The sequence below is a fragment of the Typopeltis vanoorti genome, chromosome 3, assembly GCF_054136105.1.
Source record: "Typopeltis vanoorti isolate ZY-2024b chromosome 3, IOZ_Tvanoo_1.0, whole genome shotgun sequence".
In the NCBI taxonomy this organism is placed as follows: domain Eukaryota; kingdom Metazoa; phylum Arthropoda; class Arachnida; order Uropygi; family Thelyphonidae; genus Typopeltis; species Typopeltis vanoorti.
The window spans coordinates 116,631,902-116,659,046 of NC_143551.1; the positions used below are offsets into that span (position 1 = coordinate 116,631,902).

Genomic DNA, 27,145 nt, shown 5'->3' on the forward strand with positions numbered 1-27,145 from the left:
AACATTAAACCATCTTCCTGTACTTCAATTCTAACTGCTGACTTACAACCCAAATAAAGACTAAGTACTATTTGATATAATGCCCCATTGACACCATATAACTGTAGTGTATTGAATAGCTTCTCTCGTGGCACCTTGCCATATGTCTTTTCCAGATCGACAAAACTTAAATATAGATCTTTGTCATATTCTCATGCTTTCTCAACTATTTGTCGTAAGATGAAGATCTGATCCTGACAGCCTCTATTTGGCCTGAATCCAGCTTGTTCTTCACCAAGCTTTTCCTCCACAATTCAACTGTTTCTCAATTATACTTGCATAAATCTTGCCAGGAACACTCAGTAGTTAAATACCTCTGCAATTCTCATTCAGTTTTATTTCCCTTTTTATATATGGGTACTATGAGAGCTCTACTCCAATCATCTGGAATTCGTCCCTCTGTACAGGAACTCTATCTCTGGTCGAATATCATATACTCCTGCTGCCTTTCCACATTTCAAGCCTTTGACGGCTTTTTCTACTTCTAGTATGTATATGTTTCGTTTAGCAATTTTTCGAAGTAATTACTCCATACTTCAAGGATATCTTTTTCTCCCGTTCTCATGTCACCTTTATCATCTCTAACTCCTTTTACAGCTCTATTGCCTCCATTCCAAAGCTTCTTCAAGAACCTCCAGAATATCTTACCACCTTCTTGATATTTATTTTCTACGTTACTCCGATTACTTCTGTTCAGCCAGTTTTATACAGTATTCAGTTTTCTTACATTTGTTTCTATATTCTCTAAGAGCACAAGCTGACTTATTTGCCGGGAACTTTTGATATGCTTTCTTCTTTTCCTTCACTGCCTCTTTAACTTCTTGTATCCACCATGGAGTTTTTTACTTTTCGATTTTTCCATCCTTGCAGACAACCTCACCACTTGTCCCTCTGGCTGAATCAATCCGTGTTATCTTCAAGGCTTGCCAGTGAATCTCCAAGGTTTGGTTCCTGTTCTCAAACTCTTTCATTTTTTCTTTAATAATCTTTGTGTATTTTAGTCTACAGCTCACATCTGAGAGCTGTTCAACTTTTATTCAGTTTAAAACTTTCTTACATGCTATTCTTTTCAATACGAAATTCAATTTTATCCTGCTCAAGACTAAATGGTGATCAATTCCAATTTCAAATCCTCTGTACACTCTGGTGCCTGCACCAGGGAGAAAACATCACTATCAATAATAACATAGTCAATGAAACTTTTCTTATTCCTTGCCTCTTCTCTCCATGTGAATTTGTGCACATTTTTATGTTTGAACATGATGTTAGTAATAACCAGTCTATGTCCTGAGCAGAAATCCAACAGGTATTTGCCATTATTATTAGCTTTGCTATTTTCTCCAAATTTTCCCAAAATATTTTTGTATGTCTCATAATCATTTCCTACTCTGCAATTTAGATCCCCAACAAGGACCAACTTTTCCTTTTTCATTGTGTCAGATGCTTTTTCTAAAGCATCAAAAAATTCCTCCACTTCTACCTTAGTAGAACCTTCGTGAGACCACAGACACAAAGAAGTCGCGTCCAGTTCCCCATTCTCATATTTGCCCACATCCATTCAAGAAGATTAGCCTCATATTTAGTGTTGAATACTATGGCTACTCCTTTTCCTTGATTGCCTGAATAACATTTTGTATTTATTGCTCAGAAAGATCTCACCAGTTTTTGTCTTTTTTGTTTCAGTCACCCCTATTATGTCGATCTGGTACTTATCTAATTCCTCAGCTAGCTCCATTTTTTTGTCATTCAGGCTTCTTATATTGATAGTACCGATCTTTAACTCTGGTGATGTTGAGTTGGGGTCTGTTTTTAGATTTGTTGGGGATCAGTATTTTTTTTTTTTTTTTTTTTTTTTTTAAGTGGTTTATGGTGCAAGCAGGCGTGTGCTTCAGGGAACTATGGTTATAATGTGTCAAATTCACAATTAAAATAAAAAGAAACATATTAAGCATTTTTAAGAACAAAATAAAACCAGACTTGTATTTAAAAAAAAAAAAAAAGGCATTGAACTACATGCATATCGATAGATACATGTTTCTAAATAAGATTATATATGATTACATGAATCATCACTTAGCTGCTATTGTTTAATTCTTATTTGGTTTACAGATAACTCTGTTAGCCTTGTAAAAATTGCTGGATGTCACATCAATTTTAATGGTATAGTTGTAGCTGACAGTTCAATAAGCCCTGCTGTATTCGAGCTAAAAATCACAATGCTACCCCTGTGTTCTGATATGTTTAGACTGTTTTTGGCTTTTCCTCAGCAAATTAATATAACATGTGATGTCTATGGAGTAGTTGTAGCAGACAGTTCACAATAAGCAATACTGTATATCAGACTTAAAAATGGACAATTTTATTCTTGTGTCCCTGGAATTCTTTACATTCAGCTTCCAGAAGATAAGTTAAAAAAAAAAAAAGTTCATCATAGTTCATGTATTTTTATTGTTCCAATCAGCAGCAGCAGCATATTAATTCAAAATACAGACTAACTCCAAACCTTCTGTCATTTCGATCAATTCTTCTTATAAAATAACTTCAACTTTGGTTATGCTCTAGATATATTTTCATATTTATTATTATAATAACATATTTGCCTACTAACTGGCATTCAACTTTTAACATATATCAGCTCTTTCAAATTGTTCAACTCTCATGGTGTTAATACAACTGCTGGCAATGCTAGTGTGGCATCTCAGGCAGTAACATTGCTGGAGCAAAAACATACTTACTACAAGAATTGGAAGACAGGGGAAAGGATGTTTACTCTCCAATTTGTGTGTGTGTGGGGGGGGGGGGGATTATTCATTATACACAGTTTGATTCCAGTATTCTGAAGAATCTAAAATTTTTTTTATTTATTACTGATATTACATAACAAATCTATTTAGATTAATTTGCATTCTCTTCCTCAAATGAGGAAGTCACATGCAAATGACTCATCTCTGATTAACACAGCTTGATATATTCATGGTGAAGAATTTATGGAGACAAAAACACAGAGTAATTTAAGTAATTATTTATTTAATTAAAAATAATTACTTATTTTCTTATAATTAAGAAAACACTCGCCGTTTAGACCTCTGTGTTGAAGTCATCATCAGGAAGACATACATATGCACAGGACACAAGCTACATGACTACACTTCACCACAATTCTTCACTATGAATGCTGACTCCTGTGTAACCTTAAAATAAAGACCAGCTTGATATATAATTCATTGAAATATAAATAGTTCAATGAATTACACAGCTTTGTTTTTAATATCAAAAGCACATTACAATTTGTCATGTGCCTGCCCAATATGCAAACAGAAATCACAAAAACAATACAATTTGTCTGATAACTAGTCTGAATTAACAAATATCTAATTGTATTCTTACTTAGAAATTTTAAATACAGGTATCCCATGATTAACACGATTAATCCCTCAATGCTACCGCGTATATCAAAATCGCGTTAATCAAATATAATAATCAATGGTAAAAATTACAATTCGTCCATGATCGATTACTGTATTAATAATTCGTTTTATATGGCACTCTTTTAGGAAAGATAAAAAATGAATACAAAGTAAATGTTTAATAAATGCTTGTTCCTGGATTAGCTACTGGAATTTTTTTGTTTATCAAAAAAGTTATCAAGAGTCATTTGAACAGTTTTAGTTTTTTTTCTTATCAGCTAAATTCTATGATAACAAGCAAAATGACTCTCTAGACCTCGGCAAACAAGCATTCTTCGATTAATATCCAGATCCATATTCATTACTTGCTGCTTAAGGGATTCTAAACTGCAAAATATTCCATCCAGTTCTTTGATTGTTATCTCCTTTGGAACCTTATCTTCACATTCCATTTGTTCGTTGTCTTCATATGCGTGTTGTTGTTCATTTTCAAGAAGATCATTGTCCCTGAAATCTTTTGAATTTGAATCCAACAATTCTTTAACATCTATTGCATCAACACCAAGGTCTTCACCAATTGCAACGTTTTCTTCAACCACGTTGTTCACAGGATTTTGAAAACCACCTAAGTCATTACCACATTCTACAAAAGGTTTTTCCTTTATCAAACAGCTCTCATGCAGCTAGAAGATACTTGCTCTCACGAGTCATGAATGTTTTCAATTGAGTGTTTCATGTTAAATTTCTTTCAAAATTCTTGGAGCGTAATTGCATTTTCTCCCATTGTTTCTACTGCCTTTGAAAGTCGCAATGACACTCATGTCCGATGATGTCGTATTTGGTGGAAAGAATAAAACTTTAACATTCTCACACAGATCATTAAGAGAGTTTGGATGACCGAGTGCGTAATGTGATCATGCTTACGACTTCCTTTCTCTCGACCAGGAAACACACCTCGAGGCTTATATATTTTTGCATACTAAATTTAAAGCTGCCTAATTAAAATTCTTGCCATGTATATAAAGGGATTGTCGCAATTAATTTCACTGTGTTAATCAAATCCCGCGTTAAGCAAGGGATACCTGTATGTCTAATTGCATGATGGAAGAGGTGGGAAAACTTTCCCATTTTACTCTGCAAACTTGTGTGCTGTTACTTGGCTCATTAACTGTTATTTTTCAGGAAATAACAATGTATACTAAAATATTAATTATAACTTTATTTAATACTTTCCTATATTTTGGCAATGTCACATTGCATCACAAAAATAATGATATGCACACAGGCACTAAACACTAAGCAAATGGGGCTGAAGAAAGGCAACTTTCTTCAACTTTCTCCAGGACAGCCCAAACTAGTGGGCTAGATTGGGCGGTCCTGGCCATTGAGCTGAAGATGAGTGCTTCCCAAATTTGGGACAGTGTCGTGCACCCAAATTTGTCAAGGTTTGGAAAGTTTTTTCAGGACTGAGGAAGATTCAAGGGATAGCCTCTCATATCTGTATTTGCTGTAGTGTAATAGAGTGGCCTTCTTTTAGTGTATCCTATGGTGAGCTTCCAAAGCATGGTCAAGCAAGTCCAGAGTGGATATATACTGGTCGAAGAGGATGTAGCCCTTGTGTTCAAAAATTCTGATATTGGGCCATAGTAAGACAGTTTTGCAACTGCAAGGATCTAGGGGATGTGGCTTGTCTTGGTGGAGAAGACAAGTGAACCCCCCCCCCATCCCCACAGTATGGGATGATAAAAACCCTATATGATGGGGTAAAATTAATTAGTTCTAATGATAACACTGCCCTATCCACTGAAATTGACTATATTCTCAACACTTTCTTAGCTAATGGCTACAATCCTCAAAAAATATTAAAACCCTGTAACCACCTCCCCCTTTAGAGCAGAGATTACTCAACATCTATCACCATTCTATATATCCAGGGCACATCTGAAAAACTGACAAAATCCTTATCTGCTCCAAAGACCAGCTACCTTCCTTAGACCTATCAGGTCCCTTGCAGTTGATAACTGTCTTACTATAGCCAAACAAGCAGGACAGTAAAATCAGAATTTCTGAACACAAGGGCCACATCTGGTTCCACCAGTATAGCTACTCAGGACTTGCTGACCATGCTTTGGACACTCACCACAGGAGATGCTGCAAGAAGGCCATTATTACTGCAGTAAATATGAGAGGCTATTCCTTGAATCTGCCTCAGCCCTGAAAAACTTTCCAAATCTCAACAAATTTGAATGCATGAGACTGCCCCAAATTTGGAAAGCACTCATCCAGAGATCTTCAACCCAACAGCCAAAATCACCAATCTAGCCCCCCCTAGTGGGGCTAGATTGGTGATCTATTTAGGACTAGGCCTGATTATGGTTACCTTTCTTTAGCCTCATTTACCCAGTGTTAGTGTGTACGTGAACATACTGTTTTTCTGATTCCCTAAAGATGGCAATGTAACATTGCTGAAATATAGGATAGTATTAAATAAAGTTATAATTAATATTTTAGTATATGTTATTTCCTGAAAAATAACCATTTTGAGTAACATCTACCAGAATCACTTGGCTCATTGAGGTGTGTGTATTATATGCATATCTTTCCCCTTAATGCTAGCTTTAATACTTTTGTGTTCAGCTCATCATTTTAAATTTTATAATCACATGGTTTTATGTTTTCATGTTTCATTATACCTTCTGATATCATTATGTATTTTGTTTTGTTTTTTCTCCTTTTCTATACTGTTTTCACAACTCATCACTTTTTGGGTCATTTTTAAAATTTCATCTAAGTATCAGTGAAATCCTGATCCTCTTATTATTCAGTTATGTCCGATTTATATTTCTGCCAAATTTAAAGTAATAAATAACCCATTAATGTAATGCTTTCTGGTTGGTTAAAAAAAAAAGAGTAGCTTCATTAACAATAAACCTTAAGCTTTTTTAAATCTCACATCATGGGAGCCACATGAAACTTGTTTCAGAATATGTCAGTTATGAATCAGTATTTTATGCATTCAAAAATTATACCTATTTGCTATAACACAAAAACTTTCCATGGGTACTACTCTATTATTATGTTATTTTATAAATACCGGCATAGCTGTTGTTTCTTCTAAACTACTGCCATCTTCAGGTAGACACTCCAGGGCATCAAAATAAAACCACTGATACAAGGGATGGAACTTACCACTACATGCCTAGAATTTTAAAAACATATACTGAATGCAGACAAAGCAACAAACATTTATGGTATAAAGTAAGAATAACATCATTGAAATAACAAAAAACTTAGGGCTATTTCATTTTTGAAAAATATTTCATTCAGAATAATGAATTTCATGATTTGTTCAACAATTCAATCATTACATTAATTCTAATCTAATCATTACAATTCTTATCACTACACTTTAAAACACCAATGTTGATTTTTTTCCCCTAAACTATTAAATTTCATTAATGCACTATTCAGAAAAGAACTAGAGGAAAAAAAAAAAAACCATTGATTAATAATGTGATGGATAGTGATGAACAACAGTTTACTGTATGATACCAGTCAATTTTTAAACAAGTATGTCATCACTGTAAATATTTTGTATCTTTTGTTTTTCAGGTAGCCTGTGCAGCTCAGTGGAAATGGTGTATGCATTACATACAGTGCTAGGCTGCCTGAATAAAGACCTAGCTTCAATTCTAGTCACCAACCAGAGAAACTTTTATAAGCCTTCCTTTGGCCAGTTCCAAGTTAATCAATCTCTGGCACAGGCAAGCAGGTTTTTCTCCCAGAAACTGGTTTTCCTTCCCATAAACTCCATAAAATTAACTGGAGAATTCACACTATATCAGACAATAGTGTTAGGATTAGGCCCCATGTGAAGGCAGCAGTTGTCAGCTGTCCCCTCACCATATATGCTGTTTATAACTAGTAATAGTCTTAGGCCAGCTATCTCTAATTGCCTGCTGATGGAGACTGAACTGATCCCTCCAGTCTACAAGTTAAATTAATATTCTATCATGTGGTACAAATATAGCCTTAATCTCCCTTGCCTGTTTTGAAGATGATTAAATTATTTTTTTCAAATATTTAAGCACTTTTAAAGTTCTGGGGATGAAAGATTAGGAGGTAGTGGTGTAGCTAGGAAACTTAAAACATTCAACATCTATGTTGATATGAAACTCAGCAATAAAAGACAAAGATAATGAAAATAGGCAGAAACATTGAAAACATCAACTGTAAAACAAGTAAAACATTTCAGATATTTAAGCACAATTTTTAGTAAAGATGGTAAATTAAATAATGAAATAGACAACAGAATGGGGGAAGTCAGCTGAATAAATATATATGGAATAAGAAAAAAATTAGTCAATAAGCTAACTGACTAAATTAGCTAAGTGTTCAAACCAATTTTAACTTATGGATCTTAGAAATGGGTTAGAAATCAAACACTTAATCAGGCTAGAGACCTTCAATATGAGAGTTCTGAGAAAGATTAGTGGAGTGAATAGATGGTATCAAAAATGAGAATATTAGAAAAAAAAAACTTGCCATTGTTAGCATTCAGGAATGTGCTATTAGAACTAATCTCAGGGTATAACCACTTAAACAGAATAGGAGAGGAAAGATTAGCAAAACAAGTTGGCAGGGGAAGACCAAAATGTAGATAGCTTGATACATCAAAAAGCACCCTAAAAGACAGAAATATGAGATCTGATGATATTGGAATCTTGACAGATAACAGATTCATTTGGAGGAAAGTTACTGATCAGAGGTTAATAATGGTGTCATTTTTTTTTTCTTGTAGTACTATCATAATTATCCTGTACACCCCCCTGAGAATACATATCAGGAATTTGAAGATGAACATCTTTGTGGATTATGTCCTGTCAGAAAAATCTGCCTTTTTTTCAAAGTACTGGCTTTCCCCATTTAGCAGAAATAGGGGATGTATTAAAGATCCAGCCTTATTTTAAAGCCTAATATATGTAGAAACATTGAAAATGCCAAAAAATTGATCACAGAGTTGTGACAATACAATCTTTGGCATCTAGAACACCTTAGCTTGCACTACATAGATATGAGCACTGTCCAAGCATCTGTATATTTGCCTTTTATTAGGTTATTTGATAAATGTTTCACTGGCCTGAGAGATGTTTTGAACTGGTGTTCTCTTTGAAGACCAGGCAGAAACTCATCCAGTATCAGATTCCTCACAGGCTCTCTGGTCAAATCTTCAAAACTTTAGAGGGCTAGATATATTCACTTTGAAGGTTGGATCATTAATATCCTCTCTTTCTGTTTCTTCATTTCAGTAATGTTTTCATTTACTGCAAAGAAACCTTTTGGCTCTTTCTTTGACAATTGTCTATTTAGGTTTCTAATCTATGACCTTCCTTGCTCTTATGGCTTATACAAAAATAGAATGGCTTGTATATATCAAAATTATACATACTGGACAACTAATGAATATTATACATGTTCACCTATTGTTTGATGTGTGATCTTTAAACCATGATTTCAGCAACTCTATGATAATGGTATCGTTCAGGATTGGGAAGCAACATACAGTTTTTATAATAAAATTTATCAGAAACAAGTAGAGAAATGATTACAGGGAATGAGAAAATTACATAACTTGCAATATTCTTTTATAGTAATGCAATCTTCTACTGTAAACATAATTCTGACTGGCCTGATTTTGTTTAAATTGATACAAAAAAAAAAAAAAAAAAAAACGACTTGATAAATTTAAAAGCAATCCTAAACATGAAATTTCGTTATATGTCATCCAACCATAGATCATTTTGAATTTTTCTGCCAATAGAAAGTCCATTTGCAGGCAAACAGTCATTCAGAACTAAACTAAGACCACTCCAGAACATGCCATGCTATATAGTTACAGCGAAGCATTCAAAATGGAATTTGTCAATTTTTTCAAGTATTGACAAACTTATGATACTCAAAGATCTTTTATGATCTATCTTTTTTTTTATATATATAAAGAGAGGAAAGTCAAAATGTGGAGTGGAAACTTCACAAAATTCAATCCATTTTTAGCTTTGTACTCTGCACACGCTTTCGTTTTGCTTTGCTATTACAAAACCTCTCTCTGTATGAGATGCCTATTCATAATGGAGACCTCCCAGTGATGGTACTGACCCTTTCATCTGTCTGCTTTTTCTTTGTTTTGCTTTTCTTCCTCTATTCTTTGTTCTACTTTTCCTGAGTCTTATTTACTATCCTGTTTTCCGGGCTACCATCACTGGGATCTAATGCTCTACCGCTGTGTTTGCTGTGCAGAGCAACTTGTGGACGTCCAGAAAGGGGAAAGATGCTGGTCTTGCACTACTTCAGCAAGATGGGCAGGTACTGGAAGTCCTGGCCAGGATCAATTAATTAGAGACTTGCCTTGAAGGATCAATGGTATAGATTCGTAAGGCATAATAAAAAAAAATGTGGTCCAATTACCGGATTAAGCTAAAACACAAAGAAATAAAACCCGACATGTTTCGTAAGTTGATTGACTTATATCTTCAGGGGTAAAAGGTAACTTAAAGTTTAAAACACAAAAAAGAGAAATTATTCAAAAATAGTTTATACTAACAGTTGCAGCTGACTGTTCATAAAATTAAAAATCAGAATGCAGATTCAGAGCAGTGCTAAGTTTGAACAATGCTGGATAATGCAAAGTTCTGTTGTTCACGTTCATAATGTCCGAGGCATGTTTTTTATTTATTTATTTATTTTATTTTTTTATTTTTTTTAATCAAAGCTGACCAAACTTGGTGTAGAATTAGGGTCTGGTTTTTATTGCATTGTGTTGGAATTCTAAGCATGTTTGCAGCTTCCTTAAATTTCCATATGTAACAGTTTTTTTCTATGCAGGACATATTTGATTTCTGCCAGAGTACATTCTGGCGGGTGGAAATGATATGAAAGGCTAGACCTGATTTGTGTTCTCTTCCGTTTTGCACATCTTTTTTGATGTTTGTTCATGCGTATTTCCCCAGATCTTCCTGTCTGCCCCATGTAGCAGATGCCGCAAGAACAATAAATTTTATAAACACCTGGTTTTTTTAAAGGATGATGATGTGGAGGTTTCAGGAGATATAGAAAACTTGAAATTTTTTCCATCAGCAGAAAGGCTACTTTGATGTTATGTTTGTTTAGTAATTTAACCATATTATCTGTAACATTTTTGATATATGGAAGCGTGATAGTTTTTGAAATCATGTTTCCATGAGATGTTGTATGGAGGATTTTTTTGATAGTCTTGGGTTTATAACCATTTCTTTTGAGGATCTGTGTTAAATATCCTAATTCTTCATTTCTCTGTTTTTTCTGTGCTGGAAATATTATAAGCTCTGCCCCTCAGGGATTTTATAAGACCTATTTTTTGCGAAGGGTGGTGGTGTGAGGCCACATTAAGAAGTCTTCCTGTGTTGGTGGGTTTTCTAGAAAGAAAGTTTATTATCTTTTTCATTTACTTCTATTAGGATGTCAAGAAAAGGAAGTTTTCTAAGTTCTTCTTGTTCTAAAGTAAATTTTATATTCTTATGTAAATTATTCAGGTAATCTTTGAAAGCAATGAGTTCATCTGTTGTTCCTGGCCATATGATGAAAATATTGTCTACACAGCGTAGCCAAATTTTTGGTTTTTTTATGATAATTTATTAAAGCATTATTTTCAAAATTTTATAAATAGGTTAGCTAAAGCCGGAGAGAGGGAAGAGCCCATAACCAATCCTTTTTGTTCCCAAAATTTGTCTTGATACATGAAAAAAAGTATTATTTATACAAGTTTTATAAAGATCTATGATATCCATAGGAAAAAGGTCTTCAAGGAGATTCACAGTTTCGTTTCTTGGAACATTTGTAAATAGGCCGATGACATCCAAACTTGCTAAGATATCTGAAGGTCCAATGTAAATATCTTTTACCTTCTCAATAAAATGTGCACTGTTCTTGATGAAAGAAGATGTTTTTCCTGTGTGTGGTAAAATCATGTCGGTGAGATGTTTTGCTAAATTAGAGGTCGGAGAGTCTCTTCCATCCACTATCGGTCTTAAGGGAAGAACTATCTTATGTATTTTTGGTACACCATAAATTCTTGGAACTAATGGATGTTTTGATTGTAGAGTTCTTTTAAGTTCTTCAGTCCAATTAGGCATCATTTTAGTGTTATAATCTTCAGAGTTCAAAACAACTGTTGCATTTCCTTTATCTGCTTTGATTATAACGATATTTTTGTCTGATTTTAGTTCTTTCAGGGATGTGTATTCCATGCAAGGAAGTTAATTTGCTTTGAAATAGTAATGCTGTGTTCTGTATGCAGATGAGATCTGATGTATCAGCAGGTAAATTTCTTATTTCTTTCTCTATTTGAGCAATTATGTCAATTTTTGGTAAGAAACGTGGCATTAAGGCAAAGTTGAAACCTTTCAGAAATAGGTTTTTTTCAGTTCTTGATAAAACTCTTGAAGAAAGGTTAATAACTACTTTGGAATAATCTATATGTTTTCTATGTTTTTCTTTTTCATGAAGAAGTTAAATTTTTTGATTAAAGTATGCTTCTTCTTATCAGAAATTGCTGCAGCTTTGTTATATGTGATGATGTCTATGTTGTTCCACAGGTCGGACGGAAGAGATGTGGCTAACTCATTATGTAGAGAAAATGTATCTCAGCTTATTTGTGCTAATTCTGATCTAGTGGCCGAAATCCTTTCTCTCAGAATCACTAGTTCTATTCTTCGGTAAATTTTGTTAGCTTTAGTTGTATGGAATACACACTTGATTTGGATGAACTTAGGTACGATTTAGTTATCTCTATATTGGATTAATTAGCAAAATTTTCTTTAGAACAAGAAGAACTTAGAAAACTTCCTTTTCTTGACATCCTAATAGAAGTAAATGAAAAAGATAATAAACTTTCTTTCTCAATATATAGAAAACCCACCAACACAGGAAGACTTCTTAATGTGGCCTCATGCCACCACCCTTCGCAAAAAATAGGTCTTATAAAATCCCTGAGGGATGGAGCTTATAATATTTCCAGCACAGAAAAATGAAGAATTAGAATATTTAACGCAGATCCTCAAAAGAAACGGTTATGAACCCAAGACTATCAAAAAAATCCTCCACACACCTAAAAGCATCTCACAGAAACAAGATTTCAAAAATGAAATCTTGTTTCATTTTTGAAATCTTGCTTCAATCTATCAAAAATGTTACAGATAATATGGCTAAATTACTAAACAAACATAACATCAAAGTAGCCTTTCTGTCGATGGAAAAAATTTCAAGATTTCTATATCCCCTGAAACCTCCACATCATCCTTTAAAAAACCACGTGTTAATAAAATTTATTGTTCTTGCAGCATCTGCTACGTAGGACAGACAGGAAGATCCGGGAAAATACGCATGAACGAACACCAAAAAAGATGTGCAAAACAGAAGAGAACATAAATCAGGTCTAGCCTTCCATACCACTTCCACTGGCCACAATGCACTCTGGCGGAAAACAAATATGTCCTACATAGAAAAAAACTGTTACATAAGGAAATTTAAGGAAGCTGCAACCATGCTTAGAATTCCAACACAATGCAATAAAAACCAGGCCCTAATTCTACACCAAGTTTGGTCAGCTTTAATAAAAAAAAAAATATACCTCGGTCAGACCTTGGACATTATGAACATGAACAACAGAACGTGGCATCATCCAGCATTGTTCAAACTTAGCACTGCTTTGAATCTGCATTCTGATTTTTAATTTTATGAACAGTCAGATGGCTACAACTGTATAGTATGAACTATTTTTGAATAATTTCTCTTTGTGTTTTAAACTTTAAGTTAACTTTTACCCCTGAAGATGCAAGTCAAACGACTTATGAAACTTGTCGGGTTTTATTTCTTTATTGTGCTTTAGCTTAATAAAAAATGTGGTCCAATTACTGGAATATGCACATTATGAACTTCTAAACCACAGAAACCTCCACTTACAAGGTATAGATTCTTATCCAATAGTATGGAAGGGGTCCCAAGGCTTGCTGCGGTGCTGATATAGCATCTAGTAGAGACCCGGCATTTCACTTCCAAGTGAAGCCATTGTTAGCCAGTGAGTGGGTATTCATGTGTGGTTATGCGATGGGTAGGGAGCTCTGGTGCTGAACAAAAAATCCCTTGAGCAAGAAAATCCCCAAAATTTTCAAGGTCCCTATCATTTTATTACAGAAGTAAGAAACAAAAGACATGCAACACCAGTGTTTCTGATCATCAACAGGTAAAAAGTCAATAGGGAAATATCATCTTTCCATATTTTAAAAGGCTTTATGATTACAGGATCTCCATAAACAGTTAAGAAACTACATTCTGTTGATATTCTTGTTGAAACATGTCAGCAACACTCAGAAAAACTATACAGTGCACATCAATAGGTGGAATATGAATTACAGCAACACTCCATGAATTGATCAACTCTTCTATAGGAGTGATACTACAAATGGGATCTCCTTGATGTCCCAGATGGGGAGATATGTTCAGAGCTTAAGGATCAGGGAGTGACGGGTATGTGGCACATCATTCTTACTTCTGATACACCCACACTTCTAACACCAATTGTGATTTGAATATCACAATTGTCCTGCTAGGCTGTACATTACTAAATCTTAATGCTTTAAATTTCAGAAAAATGGGAATGCTAAACTGCCTACTGTGGTGCCTGATGTAAGGAAGAGCATGTTAATAAAGCTTGCTCTACAAAGAAAACTAAGCATGTCAACTTTCAGGGAGATTGTCTATTCCTGTGCATGTCAAAGATGGAAGAATGAAAAAGACATACAAAAGATTAAAAAAGAACAAAATACATAAAAATGCAAAGAGTAAGCTAGTCACCACCAACCATACCCATCTTGAAATCCTCTTATTCTGAGATGGTAATGGTTAAGAAAATATCAATAGCAACTCAAAACCAATAAGTCTCTTCCACCATACCTGTCATGCAATTTATGGTCTCATTCCAATATCAACTGCAAAAATGGTACCATTTGATGAGAACCCACTTGTCAAAAAAAATTATGGCAAGGATATCAATTAAAGATAAACCACCACACTCCCCACAGAAGAAAAAAAAAAAAAAAATAGATACTTCATATCTGTTGAGAGTAAACAGAACTTCCCAAATGATCCTGATACAAGTATTGAATATTTTTCTAAAAGGCAGAAATAATGGGCAATGGTCATTTATACTTCCCAAAAGCTGATGTAGATAAACCTGACAAAAGTAAGCCACAACCTCCCAGAAATCCTCATTCCATCATGTGCAGTTTAATACTGCTCTCAAAGCAGTAGCAATTTGCCTATTTGTGGGATTTTTTATTATAGTATATTCAATTTATCACTAGGTGCAGAGTTAATCGAAATTATGTTTTATTTAGAAACAGGAAACAGAATTCCCAGTGGAGAGAGGAGTCAGACAAGGATGCAAGTTATCACCATTATTGTTTAACTTTTATAGTGAACAAATGTTTAGAGGGGCACTTGAGGATATAGAAGAAGGAATAAAAATAAACGGAAGAATCATTAATAACTTAAGATATGCAGATAATGTAGTGGTAATGGCAGAAAGTGAAAATGGGTTACAACAAATTATTCAAAGAATTGAAAACTCTTGTAAAGAGTATGGACTAAGAATTAACACAAAAAAGACCAAGATAATGATAATGGGTAGAAAAATAGAAGATAATGTAAAAATAAGATGTGGAGGAAAGATTTTAGAAGAAGTGGAAAGATTTCAATATTTAGGTAGTTGGATCTCAGAGAAAGGAACTTCAGAGTTGGACATTAGAAATAGATTAAGCAAAGCTAAATCAGCATTTATGGAAATAAAGAGAATTTTAATAAACAAGAACACTAAAATAGGCATTAGAATTGGAATAGTTAAAGCAACAGTTTGGAGTATTGCAAGTTATGGAAGTGAGTCATGGACAGTCAGAAAGAGAGATATGGAAAAAATTAATGCATTGGAAATGTGGTGTTATAGAAAGATGGAAAAGATTAGGCTATACAGAAAGAATATCAAATCAAGACGTTTTAAGACGAGTTGGGATGGAAAGAACACTGCTAAAGAATATTATGCAAAGAAAGACCAGATTTGCAGGACATCTTCTGAGAGGTTCTTCGGGACACCTGACAAGAACCATATTACAAGGGAAAGTTGAGGGGAAGAGAAGACGTGGAATGGACTGGTTTAAGAATGATGGAAGCAACAGACAGGGAGAAATAGAGAAGAGCTGCTCATCTGCTGCAGCCCTCTTGCTAGAGGAAGCTACCGGACGACGACGTTTTATTTAATTGTATGGGTGTTCCCAGTGTTCCTCCATAGTCTCTTAGGACTGGTTGAGCCCTCCTAGTGAGGGGTGAAGTACACATTTTATGCGTATAGATCCATGTGTGGGTTCATAGGCTGGTTTGCCTGTTCTGAGGGACAAAAAAAACTTAGTTTCCGGGTGAAAAAACCCTCCATACGAGATCACTTAATTCACCTTTAGTTGAAAGAGATTAGGAACTAAAAACCACTCTTCTACTCTCTCATGCCAATACAGATTCTGGTGATATCCGTTATGAGGTGATAAAATATCTCCCATCTTCTATAAATCTACTCTTACAATATAATACTTTTTAGAGAAAGAATTTCCAGATTCTTGCAATTCCCACGTCATTGGTGGGAATCGAACCCAATTCTTTCCGACCAAAAATGCTTCACTATACTGACTGAGCTACGGAAGCTCTATGAAATCATAATGATAAACATTATCTTGCAATTGCCTGAGCCCATACTTCTCGTGGATGACTTTAATGGGCACAACGCTATGTGGTAGTGCCAACACAAATAAATGCAGTCATATCATTGAACAAACATATGACAATAACGATCTCTCTTTCTCTTGAATAATGACTAAACACTTTCTTCCAATATGCCTAGCATCATATTTTGCAATAGCCCTTACAATCTGCATCCCCCTGTCATTTTCCCATTGCGCACATTGGAAGCTGAAGACAACATATACAGAAGCAATGATTCTGTAAAGGAACCAGTTCTCCTGCAGACACCAATGTGAAAAATGGACCAGGCTAACTGGAATACTTTTTTCATTTTGCAAAATGCTGAAGTAGTCAGCCAAACACCTGAGTGAAGCAATGAGGAATGTCACAGACCATATTCTCCAGGAAGCAATAGCCAAAATTCCAAAAACATCTTTTGATTTCCACTGTATCCAATGCCGAGGGTGCCACGCAGCCAAGAAAGATCACGAAAATGGTATGTATTTTCTAGAGAGAGAGACTCGCATATCACACAACATGCTTCTCACAAAGCATGCTATGTGAGATGTCAGTCAAAAACAACCTTGGATCCAATTTAAGTTATTGATTAATGAAATAATCAGTGCAAAAATTGTATGGGATAAAATATGTAAAAAATTTATTTAGATTATGGCATAACATACAGAATTTTATGATTTTGAACATACACACACACACATGCAAAACATAAAATTTAGAAAAAGAATTAAGTTACAAAATAAGAACAAAAATCAAATTGTCAGATCTAAATGTTGCAGAAACTGAACTGCTTCCTCAGGATAAGCAGCTAGATCTTGATCATATCTGAATATTAAGTAGACTCTCATTGGTGATATGACCAGTCTGGATTTTTGCCCCAGTCATGCTAGAGAGGTCTACCCCCCCCCTCCCATGTGGAAAGAGAAGCCAGTAATCTAGATATGGATATCAATGCCTTATTAAGAGGATAACTTCGTTATCTCTATGTTAGTGTCTTCTTCAATAGCCAAATAATCTTATGAGTTACCTTAGCAGCATGTCCTTTAAACTCTACCATCACCTCTAAATCCCTAGCTTCATCTATTTCCTAGATTACAGTTCCATTAATGGGGTACACAGCTTGTAATCTATTTATCCCAAAATGCATAACTTTACAATTTTCCACATTAAACTGACACCGATTATCTTTAACCCATACTGACAGCGTATTTAAATTATCCCACAAGCTCTCCCTGCCATCTTTATTTACTATTACTCTTGTGGGTTGGCCAAACTTAATTTTGCATCATTAGCAAACAACTGAATATTTCCTTTCATGCTATTTCTTATATCATGTTATGCGCAAATTAAACAGTAGTGGTTCTAGCACTGGACCTTGTAGCACATTAGTCACCAGTTTTCACCTGGATTCGGCTCCTCCATATACCACTTTTTTGATATCTGTCCAGCAGCAATCCTCATCCATATAACTAGTGTCGATATCTATACCCATTTCTTCTGATTTGCATAACAGAGTTCTGTGGTATTCAGTTAAATGCCTTTGCAAATCCACCAAAATCATTGTTGCCTTTTCCTTTATTCAACTCAGCTGTTACTTCATTAATAAAAGTAAGTAAATTAAAAGGCATGACTGACCCTTCGCAAAGTCATGTTGCCCCTCATTAAGTATCATATTTAAATCCACTAATTCCTGAATTCTCTATCTGATCAATTTTTACAATACTTTTTTTTTCACTATGCCTGAGATATTGGTCTATAATTTGCCACTGCAGCAGTGCCGGCTCGTACATAAGCATTGCGACACCGCAGCACCCCAAGGAAAAAATTAAATTTTGTCAGAGTTTATAAATAATAACAATGCTTAAAGGTTACAGCTTATGTTCTGACATTGATTGAATAGTTAATAATTGGAATTGTTCGATTAACGCTTTAGATTACAACACAAATGCACTGCGATCTAACACAGTGTCGGAATTATCACATTCGGCCAATTGCAGCTAATCTCGCCGATATTCGTTTGTGCTTCTCATTGCACGTTACAAGTGATTCCGACACTGCTCGTTTGGGTATTGTATCGTATGCTTGCGAACGTTATTTCTGTGAGATACGAAACTTTATTATCGGTGCATGTTTGTGGTGAGGATGAACTTTTTTTTGTAAATCTTATTTTATTTTGTTAAAATAACAAAATTATTTATTTATTATAGATACAAGGCAGAATTATGATGAGCGTCACTGTTGAAAATATGAAAATAATTATATTTTTTCAATTATCGTTACATGAAACAAATGCACTGCGATCTGATGCAGTGTCAGAATTATCACGTTTGGCCAATTGCAGCTAATCTCGCCGATATTCGTTTGTGCTTGTGATTGCACTTTAAAAGTGATTCCGAAACTATTCGTTTGGTCAGTGTATCGTATGCTTGCGCACATTATTTCTGTGAGATATGAAATTTTTATTATTGGTGTTTATTCATAGTGAGGGTGAAATATTTTTAATATGTAAATTTATTTATTAATAAATTGGTTACTGATTAGGAAAAAAAGAATTTTTTTTCCTAATCCGTAACCAATTTCTATTTTTTATATGCAGCACCTCCACTTAAAATTTTCACCAGCCACCACTGCACTGCACTGCAATCTTAGAACCTCCTTATGCAAGGGAATTAAAATTTAGCAGCCAAATTCGTAAGATATTTATTATATGATAAAGTTCAAACTATAGCAATGCCAAGATACTGGGGATTGGGATTATAAGGTAGAAATTTTCGTTTAAAGAATGGTTGGCCATATTTAGATAGAAGAAGCAGGATTCTGTCTTCCTGCTTCTATGAATTGATAGGGCTAGTTCATTTGCTTCAACAAAAATACTGAGTGATGTGTGAAAGGCAACTGCAGTTATCCATATACCATGATAAAAGATAGGATCCAACCATTGCAGGCTACTTTGCCTTCAGAACTATGATCTTGATATCTGCAATCTAACTTTGAATGTATAAGTGCACTAACTATTATAAATCAGTCTCTATCAACTTGCAGCAAAGTTTAAGAGGAGCTGTTGGTATATGGCTCAATCAGCAAGCTTCCCTGGTTTTAGAATTGCTATGATTTTCACATGTTTAAACTAAATGCTATTAATAAAAATAAATAAATAAATAAAAATTACCACAACAGAATAAGATTTCTGGATGGACACTAAAAATCTGAGACTTTCCTGGTTTTATTTCTTTAACAGCCATCATAATCTCTTCTTTGGTGAATGGCTAATAATCAAGAAAATGAAAAGTAGATATAGAATGCACCATCTGTCTACCTTGGAACATAATGGATGTGTCGTTGCTGAATCCAAAGCTATTGCAAAATCTTTGGAGGAAATTTCTGCTAAAATCTCAGCAAGAGCTTCATATCCTTCTGAATTTTTAATATTAAAAGAGTAACATGATAAACAGCAGCTGACCTTTTCTAGCAATAGGCTAAAGCCATACAATCAGCAATTCATTAAAGAGGAACTAAAAACCACTCTTCTACTCTCTCATGCCAATGCAGATCCTGATGATATCCATTATGAGGTGAAAAAATATCTCCCATCTTCTATAAATCTACTCTTACAATATAATACTTTTTAGAGGAATAATTTCCAGATTCTTGCAATAAGTCAAATGTCCCTGTCATATATCAAAACCAGTAATGGATCCAGCACAAGCAAACAATTACTCTAATTAGCTGTCTTTGTAAGATATTAGAGAAAATGGTTAATGCCAGACTTCTCTGGAATTTAGAAAGCAACAATTTTCTCTTGAAAGCAACCACAATCCAGCTTTCACAGATCATTCGACACTGGACATTTGGTCCATTTAGAAATGTGTATTAAAGACATTCCTGAAATAAGAACATCTGGTTTCAGTATTCTTTGAGAAAAAGCACAGGCCACAGCTTGAAGATATGGCATATTAAAAGACTTCTGTAACCTAAGTCTCACAGAGTACCTTTCTGTATTTATTAAAAACTTTGTCTAGCCAAGTACGAGTGGGAAGCATCATTATCTCTGCAATTTCATCAAGAAGAGGGTAGCATGAGGGTATGAAAGACAGATTTTGAGAGCAATTGATCGCATCTCTCCATGGGCTCTTAGTAATGGTTTCCGAATTTCAGTACGAAAAAAAGCATGTATACACTTCTGTTGAAAATACACTCTTCACCCAGATCCTGAATAAAGAATCCGCAAGTATTATTTCTGGGTAACAGCAGAAGCCAAGTTCTTATGACTCATCTTTGAAAGAAAGATCACATTTTTTGCATATATTCGTCAACTTTAGGAAAAGTGCAAGATCACTGAATTTCTTTCAAACAATCCTCTAGTGAATGAGATGCTGAGCAGCTTTCACTGCATCTTTATTATGCACTTATACATTCAAAGTTAGATCACAGATACCAAGATCATAGTTCTGAAGCCAAAGTAGCTGCAATGGTTGGATCCTATCCATTATCATGGTATATGGATAGCTGCAGTTGCCTTTCACACACTCAGTATTTTTGTTGAAGCAAATGAACTAGCTCTCTCAATTTGAAAGAAATTGTTTTCTTTTAACTACACTCTAAAAATAAAGTCTCTTCCAGAGCATCCCTGCATGGACTAGGATCTTTCCTCTCCTTTGGTAGGCTCAATATCACACTCATTAGACTGCCAAACCTCCTTTTGGTATGTGTGTTGAAGAGATTATGCACATATGCCATGAATCTTGACAATATTATCCACACCAAACAATATTCCTCCATGGCAGGTTTGCATTCATACAATGATACGAGTTTCATGCATTTCAACTTGAGCTCATCATCACTCGAGCTCATGCATATGCAAAATCCACCACCAAAAATGTGTAATCTACATACTTCGTTCGTTACAATCCATCTCATCTTTTACGTATAATACACACCCAGTGCTCTGCAAGGTTTTATTGCTACTGTACAAATTGAAGGTTCTCAATTTTGAGATTCAGCTGTGCTGGATTCCTAGCCACATTGGAATTAAGAGAAATGACAGTGCAGACTAACTTGTGCGTTTACCAGATACTATTTGTCGGTTCTACATACAAACTACAGACTGTTTATAAGATCAAAGTAATAACCTAATGACAACTTTCATCAAACCATTTCTTTTTTTGTATGACTGAAATAAAAAAAAAATTCAGATGGCAGGACAAATTTTTTTGAGTGGAGTGATGAATGAGTGGAATGGATTGCCAGAATTAGTTACAAGTTCCCTGACAGTGAATGAGTTTAAGGTGAGGTATGATAGGTTTTGTGTGTATAATAGTTAGTTTGAGTCTCTTACGATGAGTCTCCAGACTCCATGGAGATACTGTGCAGATTATGATGTTGATTAGTGCAGATAATGAATACAAAGATGAAGTGGTTGCATTATTCGAACTCTCACTATTCACTATTCTCACTATTCAAACTTATAAGTAAAATGTAACTTTTATCATATGTAAAATATGGTATTGATTCCAGCTTGACAGAAATAGACAATGAAAAAATTTAAACAAGTTTTTATATATTTATTAATGAAATATTACAGTAAAGGATAAAAAGAATATACAGGTAGTCCCTGGATTATGGACAAGATACGTTCCTGAGTACGTCTTTAAGTCGGATTTGTATGTATCTTGGATCCTTGATGAACAGCACATATGTGGTGGTGGTAATAGTAGTAGTAATAATGATGATAATACCCCTCTACTGTAATAATAAGTTACAGAAAATTTTTTCCTCTTTCTTTTAATTCAAACAAAGGATTTGATTCTGTTGCTGGAGGAGGAGAGCTTACCACTGAAGTTAGTTTCTTGAAAAAGGTATCTAGGTTGTTTGCACAGCTTTTCTTTTCATCAGTAGCAGCTAATGTTCTCACTAAGTGCATGGTAAACCATTGTAAACTGCTCAATGTTAGGATCTTGCTCCTCAAGCTTAGCAAATCCTGCTTCAATGAGACGAAAGTCTCAACTAATTCTTTTGTCACAAACTCTCTTGGTTTCTTGGAAAAATCTTTTGATTCTTCATGTACTTGTGTTTCTATCAGCTGCTTCTCGCGAATGGGGCTCAGGTCAATGATATCATTTTCATTGATGTCCAATTGCAGTGCATTGCCACTATCCACCACAGCTTTTCTGGCTTCGGCAATGTCTTCTTCTGTGAAGCACGAAAATCAACACAGAATTGAGGACACAGTTTGTTCTATAACCCTTTCATTGTTGATTGCTTATCTTGGGAGGAAGTGAAGCAATGTTTTTGATAGCACCATAGATGTTATAATTCTTCAGGAACTTTCTCAAGGATCATCTTTCGTAGCCCTGATCGCTCACACCATGCAGGCATGTTTATATGTTGTTGGAATATTTTTATTTGTTTATATGTGTGGAAGAAACTAGTTCCCAAATTTTTAATTTAATTATTCTTATGGAGAGCCTTGGGAACCGGTTTGTAAGCATGGAATGCCGTAACCCGGGTCGTCCACAACCGAGGGACCATCTATACTTATAATTTAAATTTATTGTTAAAAAAAGTCACAGGGTAGTTATAGAGAATAAAATTCAAAAATTCTAAATATCACTCCTACAGGTAAGCTTACACTGGCAGAAACATTTTTATTGAAATAATTTAGCAGCATAGACTGAACTGTTTTCTTACTTAAAATAAGTTCTGGAAGTAATCTTTTTTGGAATAAACCAGTTTCACCCATTTTAAATATTTGTTGATCAGCATATCCACCATCTTTGATTATTATTTTTTTTTTAAACATAAGGATATTTAGATACTGCATCCTCCTTTGTGTTGGCTGCCTCACTGGTAATTTGAACATTATGCAGCTGAACTCAATTTTTAAATTGGTCAAACTAATTGTGTCTCTCTCTCACACACACACACACACACACACACACACACACACACACACACACACACACACCTCAAAACATCAAATTACTGTAATTTTTAGGCATTCATCACTTTGGGGCAACAGACATCAGAGTGCTTCAAGTAATAAATTAACTCCCTTGCTTATCATAACACTTCCATTAAATGTTTTTTTTTCTTTTCTTATTTATTTTATTTCTTTCTTAAATGTAAAGCTTTTGTCTGAATGGCTGCTCTGCTAAGGGAATATGTTTTTGATTGCAATCCCCAACCCATACACTTAAAAGACTATTCCTTGTAGATTTACACACTACAAAGAGTTGATGCAACTTTACCTTTTTTTTCTTTTGTTTCCCATGCATGTTTTAAAATATTCTGTACTGCAGATTCAGGCATTCTAGCATCTTGTCCTATTTTAGTGTTGATGTGACCACGTTCATGTCATTCAATCACATTAAATTTTTGCCCCAGTGTAATAATGACTTTTTTTTGCGCTCTTAGTGTTTTTATCTGAAGGAGTCTTCCTTTTGTCCATTTTGTTAAGGGTACTTCTTAAAAACGATTAAAACAAATCATGAAAACTAACATGAAGGCTGAAGGGGGGCAGCATCTAAAATCCTAATGGTCACTCGGTAATCTGAACTGTGCATGGCATAGCCTTGCATTAACTGAATTTTGGTTTGCAATAAATGTAACCTAGTATTATTGTACACTTCACACTAAATCAAACATTGCATTATTCAAAATCACATTAATCATGATCAAGGCTGTAATAGCAATAATAAATTCAACAACAATAAAATTAAATTAAACATGACATTAGTATTGGCAGTCAAATCAAAGGAAAACAAAAGAGGAAGTTGACTTCTTACTACATTCAGTCATCTTACACTTTCTTATTTACTGAGGGCTGATGATCCACTTATATGTGAATAATGCAACACTTGTCTCCCTCTGTCAAGATTTGGTTGAGCAAGCACTACACTCAATAAAGGAATGAATTTCATTACTTCTTTTGAGCTATATACATTCGAGCAGATCTTATCAGACGCAGACAAATGAGACAAAATGTAGGAATTTTTCAAGTTACTTCAGATCCCCAATAAGCAGAGTAATGGTCTCACATTGGCAATAATATTAATCAACAACTTAGACATTTGCCAATCTCCATGTCTGCAGTGGAATTCAAACTCTGAGCCTTACTAGTTAGAAGAAAAACTAACCAGTTAGATAATTATCTCTCTCACACACACACCTCATAACATCAAGTTACTGTCGTTTTTTAGGCATTCATCACTTTGGGGCAACAGACATCAGAGTGCTTCAAGTAATAAATTAACTCTCTTGCTTATGCTATATTTAGGCATTTTTGTATCCAGTTTTCTCCACAAGATAAAAGTAATCATAATATACAATTTTGGAAATTATCATATCAAATCATAGTAATCAGTTATATTACCAAACCTACACTATAGCAGTGGAGTGAAATAATCTATACAGAAAATGACATTTAAACGCACGAACTTCTCTAAATTACATAAAACGTTATCTCCGAGTCCAATGAAGAATAACACAGTTTAGAATGACAACGAGAATTAATAACACTAAGTTTATTTCAAATTCATCAATGATAGTATGGGAGCAAATAACTAATTTAAAAGAACATACTTTCATCAATTCTTGGGCAGCAACACCACCTATAACAGCTTGCATAGGACACAGATCACCAGCTGCAACATATGCTAAACGATGAAGTAAACTTTCATCCAATTCATCTACCCTGGCAGGACTAGTCTTGTTAATTTCTCGGGCCAAAGACACAAGCTCCTCAGCATCATCCTTAAAGAAAAAGCAGTTTATGATCTTCATCTAAGAAAGTAATTACATGAAATTCAACTATTATTCCATATGTAAATAGCTTATATGTCAACAGTATGCGTTTAAATGAGTGATCACATTCATATTTATTGCAACTGATCTTTAATTACCCACTACTGGTAACAAATTGTTTTACTACCAAATATTTGCTGTGTCATGCTTTTACAAATATTAAAATCCATAAGGTCTGATTAATGGAAAATGTACAGGATGAATTCCACTTAGATCAGTTGTGATGTGAATTTTCAGTCATGATCCTAAATGATAACTAAATAACATGCTGCCATTACCTTTACCATTGCAAAAGGGATAGTCATAATTCAGTTATGCAATAATGTCATAAATGAAGTAAGAAAGGATATGGAATGATGAGCAAAGTTATAACTAAAGGGATAGGATTGCAGATGAGTGTATGCAAAAAAATTGAATCCAACCTTTCACTGATATAGTGCAATAGATCCAAAGTGAATGGAGAAAATGGATGCTTTATTGAAGGGATTGATGAACACTTACTGCTGTTTGTTCTGCATAGGATGATTGAGGGTATACTGTATTAACCTCGAATCCATGCAGAGGTTAAAATAAATATATCATTACATCCAAATTTTGATGACATTTCACAATTGGTAACTAAATGTATCTCTGAGGTACAAAATAAGATACTGGCTATATTGCTGTAGAAGCAAATTACACTGCAAACACAAATCACGCTACAAAACCTAGCAGTGACTGACACTACGATGATATGATTTTAATTCCTGAAAACTGAGAAACTCAGTTATTAAGAGTATCTGCACTCATTCCATTGGTTATCTATGATAGCAACAGAATTTTCCTCAAAAAGAGGGGGGTTAACTAGTCAGAATCCATATAATAATGATTAATCTGACATGCTTAGATGCTGACTATTCATATTGATGTTTTGTGGAATGAAACAGACATCTAAAGCTAAATTTATCGAGCTAATTACTCTGCTAATATTTTGCCTTGGTCACCAAAGCATCTTCACAGACAGAAAGAGATACTGAGCACATGCACACAGGCAACACCAGTAGGAAGTGCAAACACAGACTGATTGTAACAGTGAGCACCTACATTCCTAATTGGCACCTCTAAGGGTGTAGTGAATTGCCCTTCCTGAAGGTCTCAAAATGGTCTCCCACCCTCTGTGGGAGAATATGATGCCCTCAACACACAATAATTGAAGGCACAGTTGTGGGCTCCATGTGCCAATCTTTTTGTGGAGATATTGAAAATATGTTCCTTAAACTCTGCCACTCTGAAATGCTCAATATGGCTTGTGCAATGTTACATGTCTGCCATTTTACTAAATTTCTGAGATATGTTGGTAAAACTTTTAGCACACTTCAACAGCCAACCCAAGAAATTATTTCACAATGAAAAGAAACTCAATTTTCTGCCCTTCCTTGACACTCTGTTCAATCAACTAAGAAATGGAACTTCATCCTTTTCTATCTACAGAAAATCTATACACAAACCAGAAGCTATATCCATCATATGGATATATGATGGATATAGCTTCTCCAATGATGCTAGTCTCCAATAAAATCGATCACACGCAGAGCACATTTTAGGGATATTTCCCCTCCCCATAAGATCAAATTCTCTACCCCCTCTTCAAAATAAATAAAAATTAGAATGGAAAATATCCATTGCTATAACCTAAAGACCAAGCAATTACAAAAATGAGCTGCCATTATCCAATTACCAAAAGATCATCTCCACTTAATCTGCAGTATCCCTTGATCTTGCAAACTTACTTTGGAAAAACTAGAAGAACAGAAGAAAAAAAATCTATCTGGAGAAATGTCAAAACTACATCTGTTACCCGTTTTGGAGCAACAAAAACATGCCACTGACAAAAATCACCAAATTCAATTAAGGGAAAAGGGGAACCTCTCTTTTATATAGAAGCATATAAATCTGAAACTCTATTTCTGGAATCCATCAGATTCTCCATCAGAGAATCCATCCAACATTCTCCAAATATTAAATTTGGCTGCCTTACTTTACCAAAAATCTGGAAGACTATCATATTGAAACCTGCAGCAAGA

General features: G+C 34.6%; 1 protein-coding gene across 3 annotated transcripts in view; it reads right to left on the minus strand.

Moving 5' to 3' along the window:
- The window catches only part of Uba1 (ubiquitin-like activating enzyme 1), a 381,832-nt gene that overhangs the window by 179,726 nt on the left and 174,961 nt on the right, over positions 1–27,145 (minus strand). For all 3 annotated transcript variants that reach the window (XM_090390820.1, XM_090390822.1, XM_090390821.1), the window contains exons 10-11: positions 24,861–25,031; positions 6,541–6,645 (exon numbers count right to left, since the gene is read on the minus strand). In XM_090390820.1, the coding sequence (XP_090246946.1) occupies positions 6,541–6,645; positions 24,861–25,031 (276 nt within the window). The remainder of the gene's footprint in view (positions 1–6,540; positions 6,646–24,860; positions 25,032–27,145) is intronic.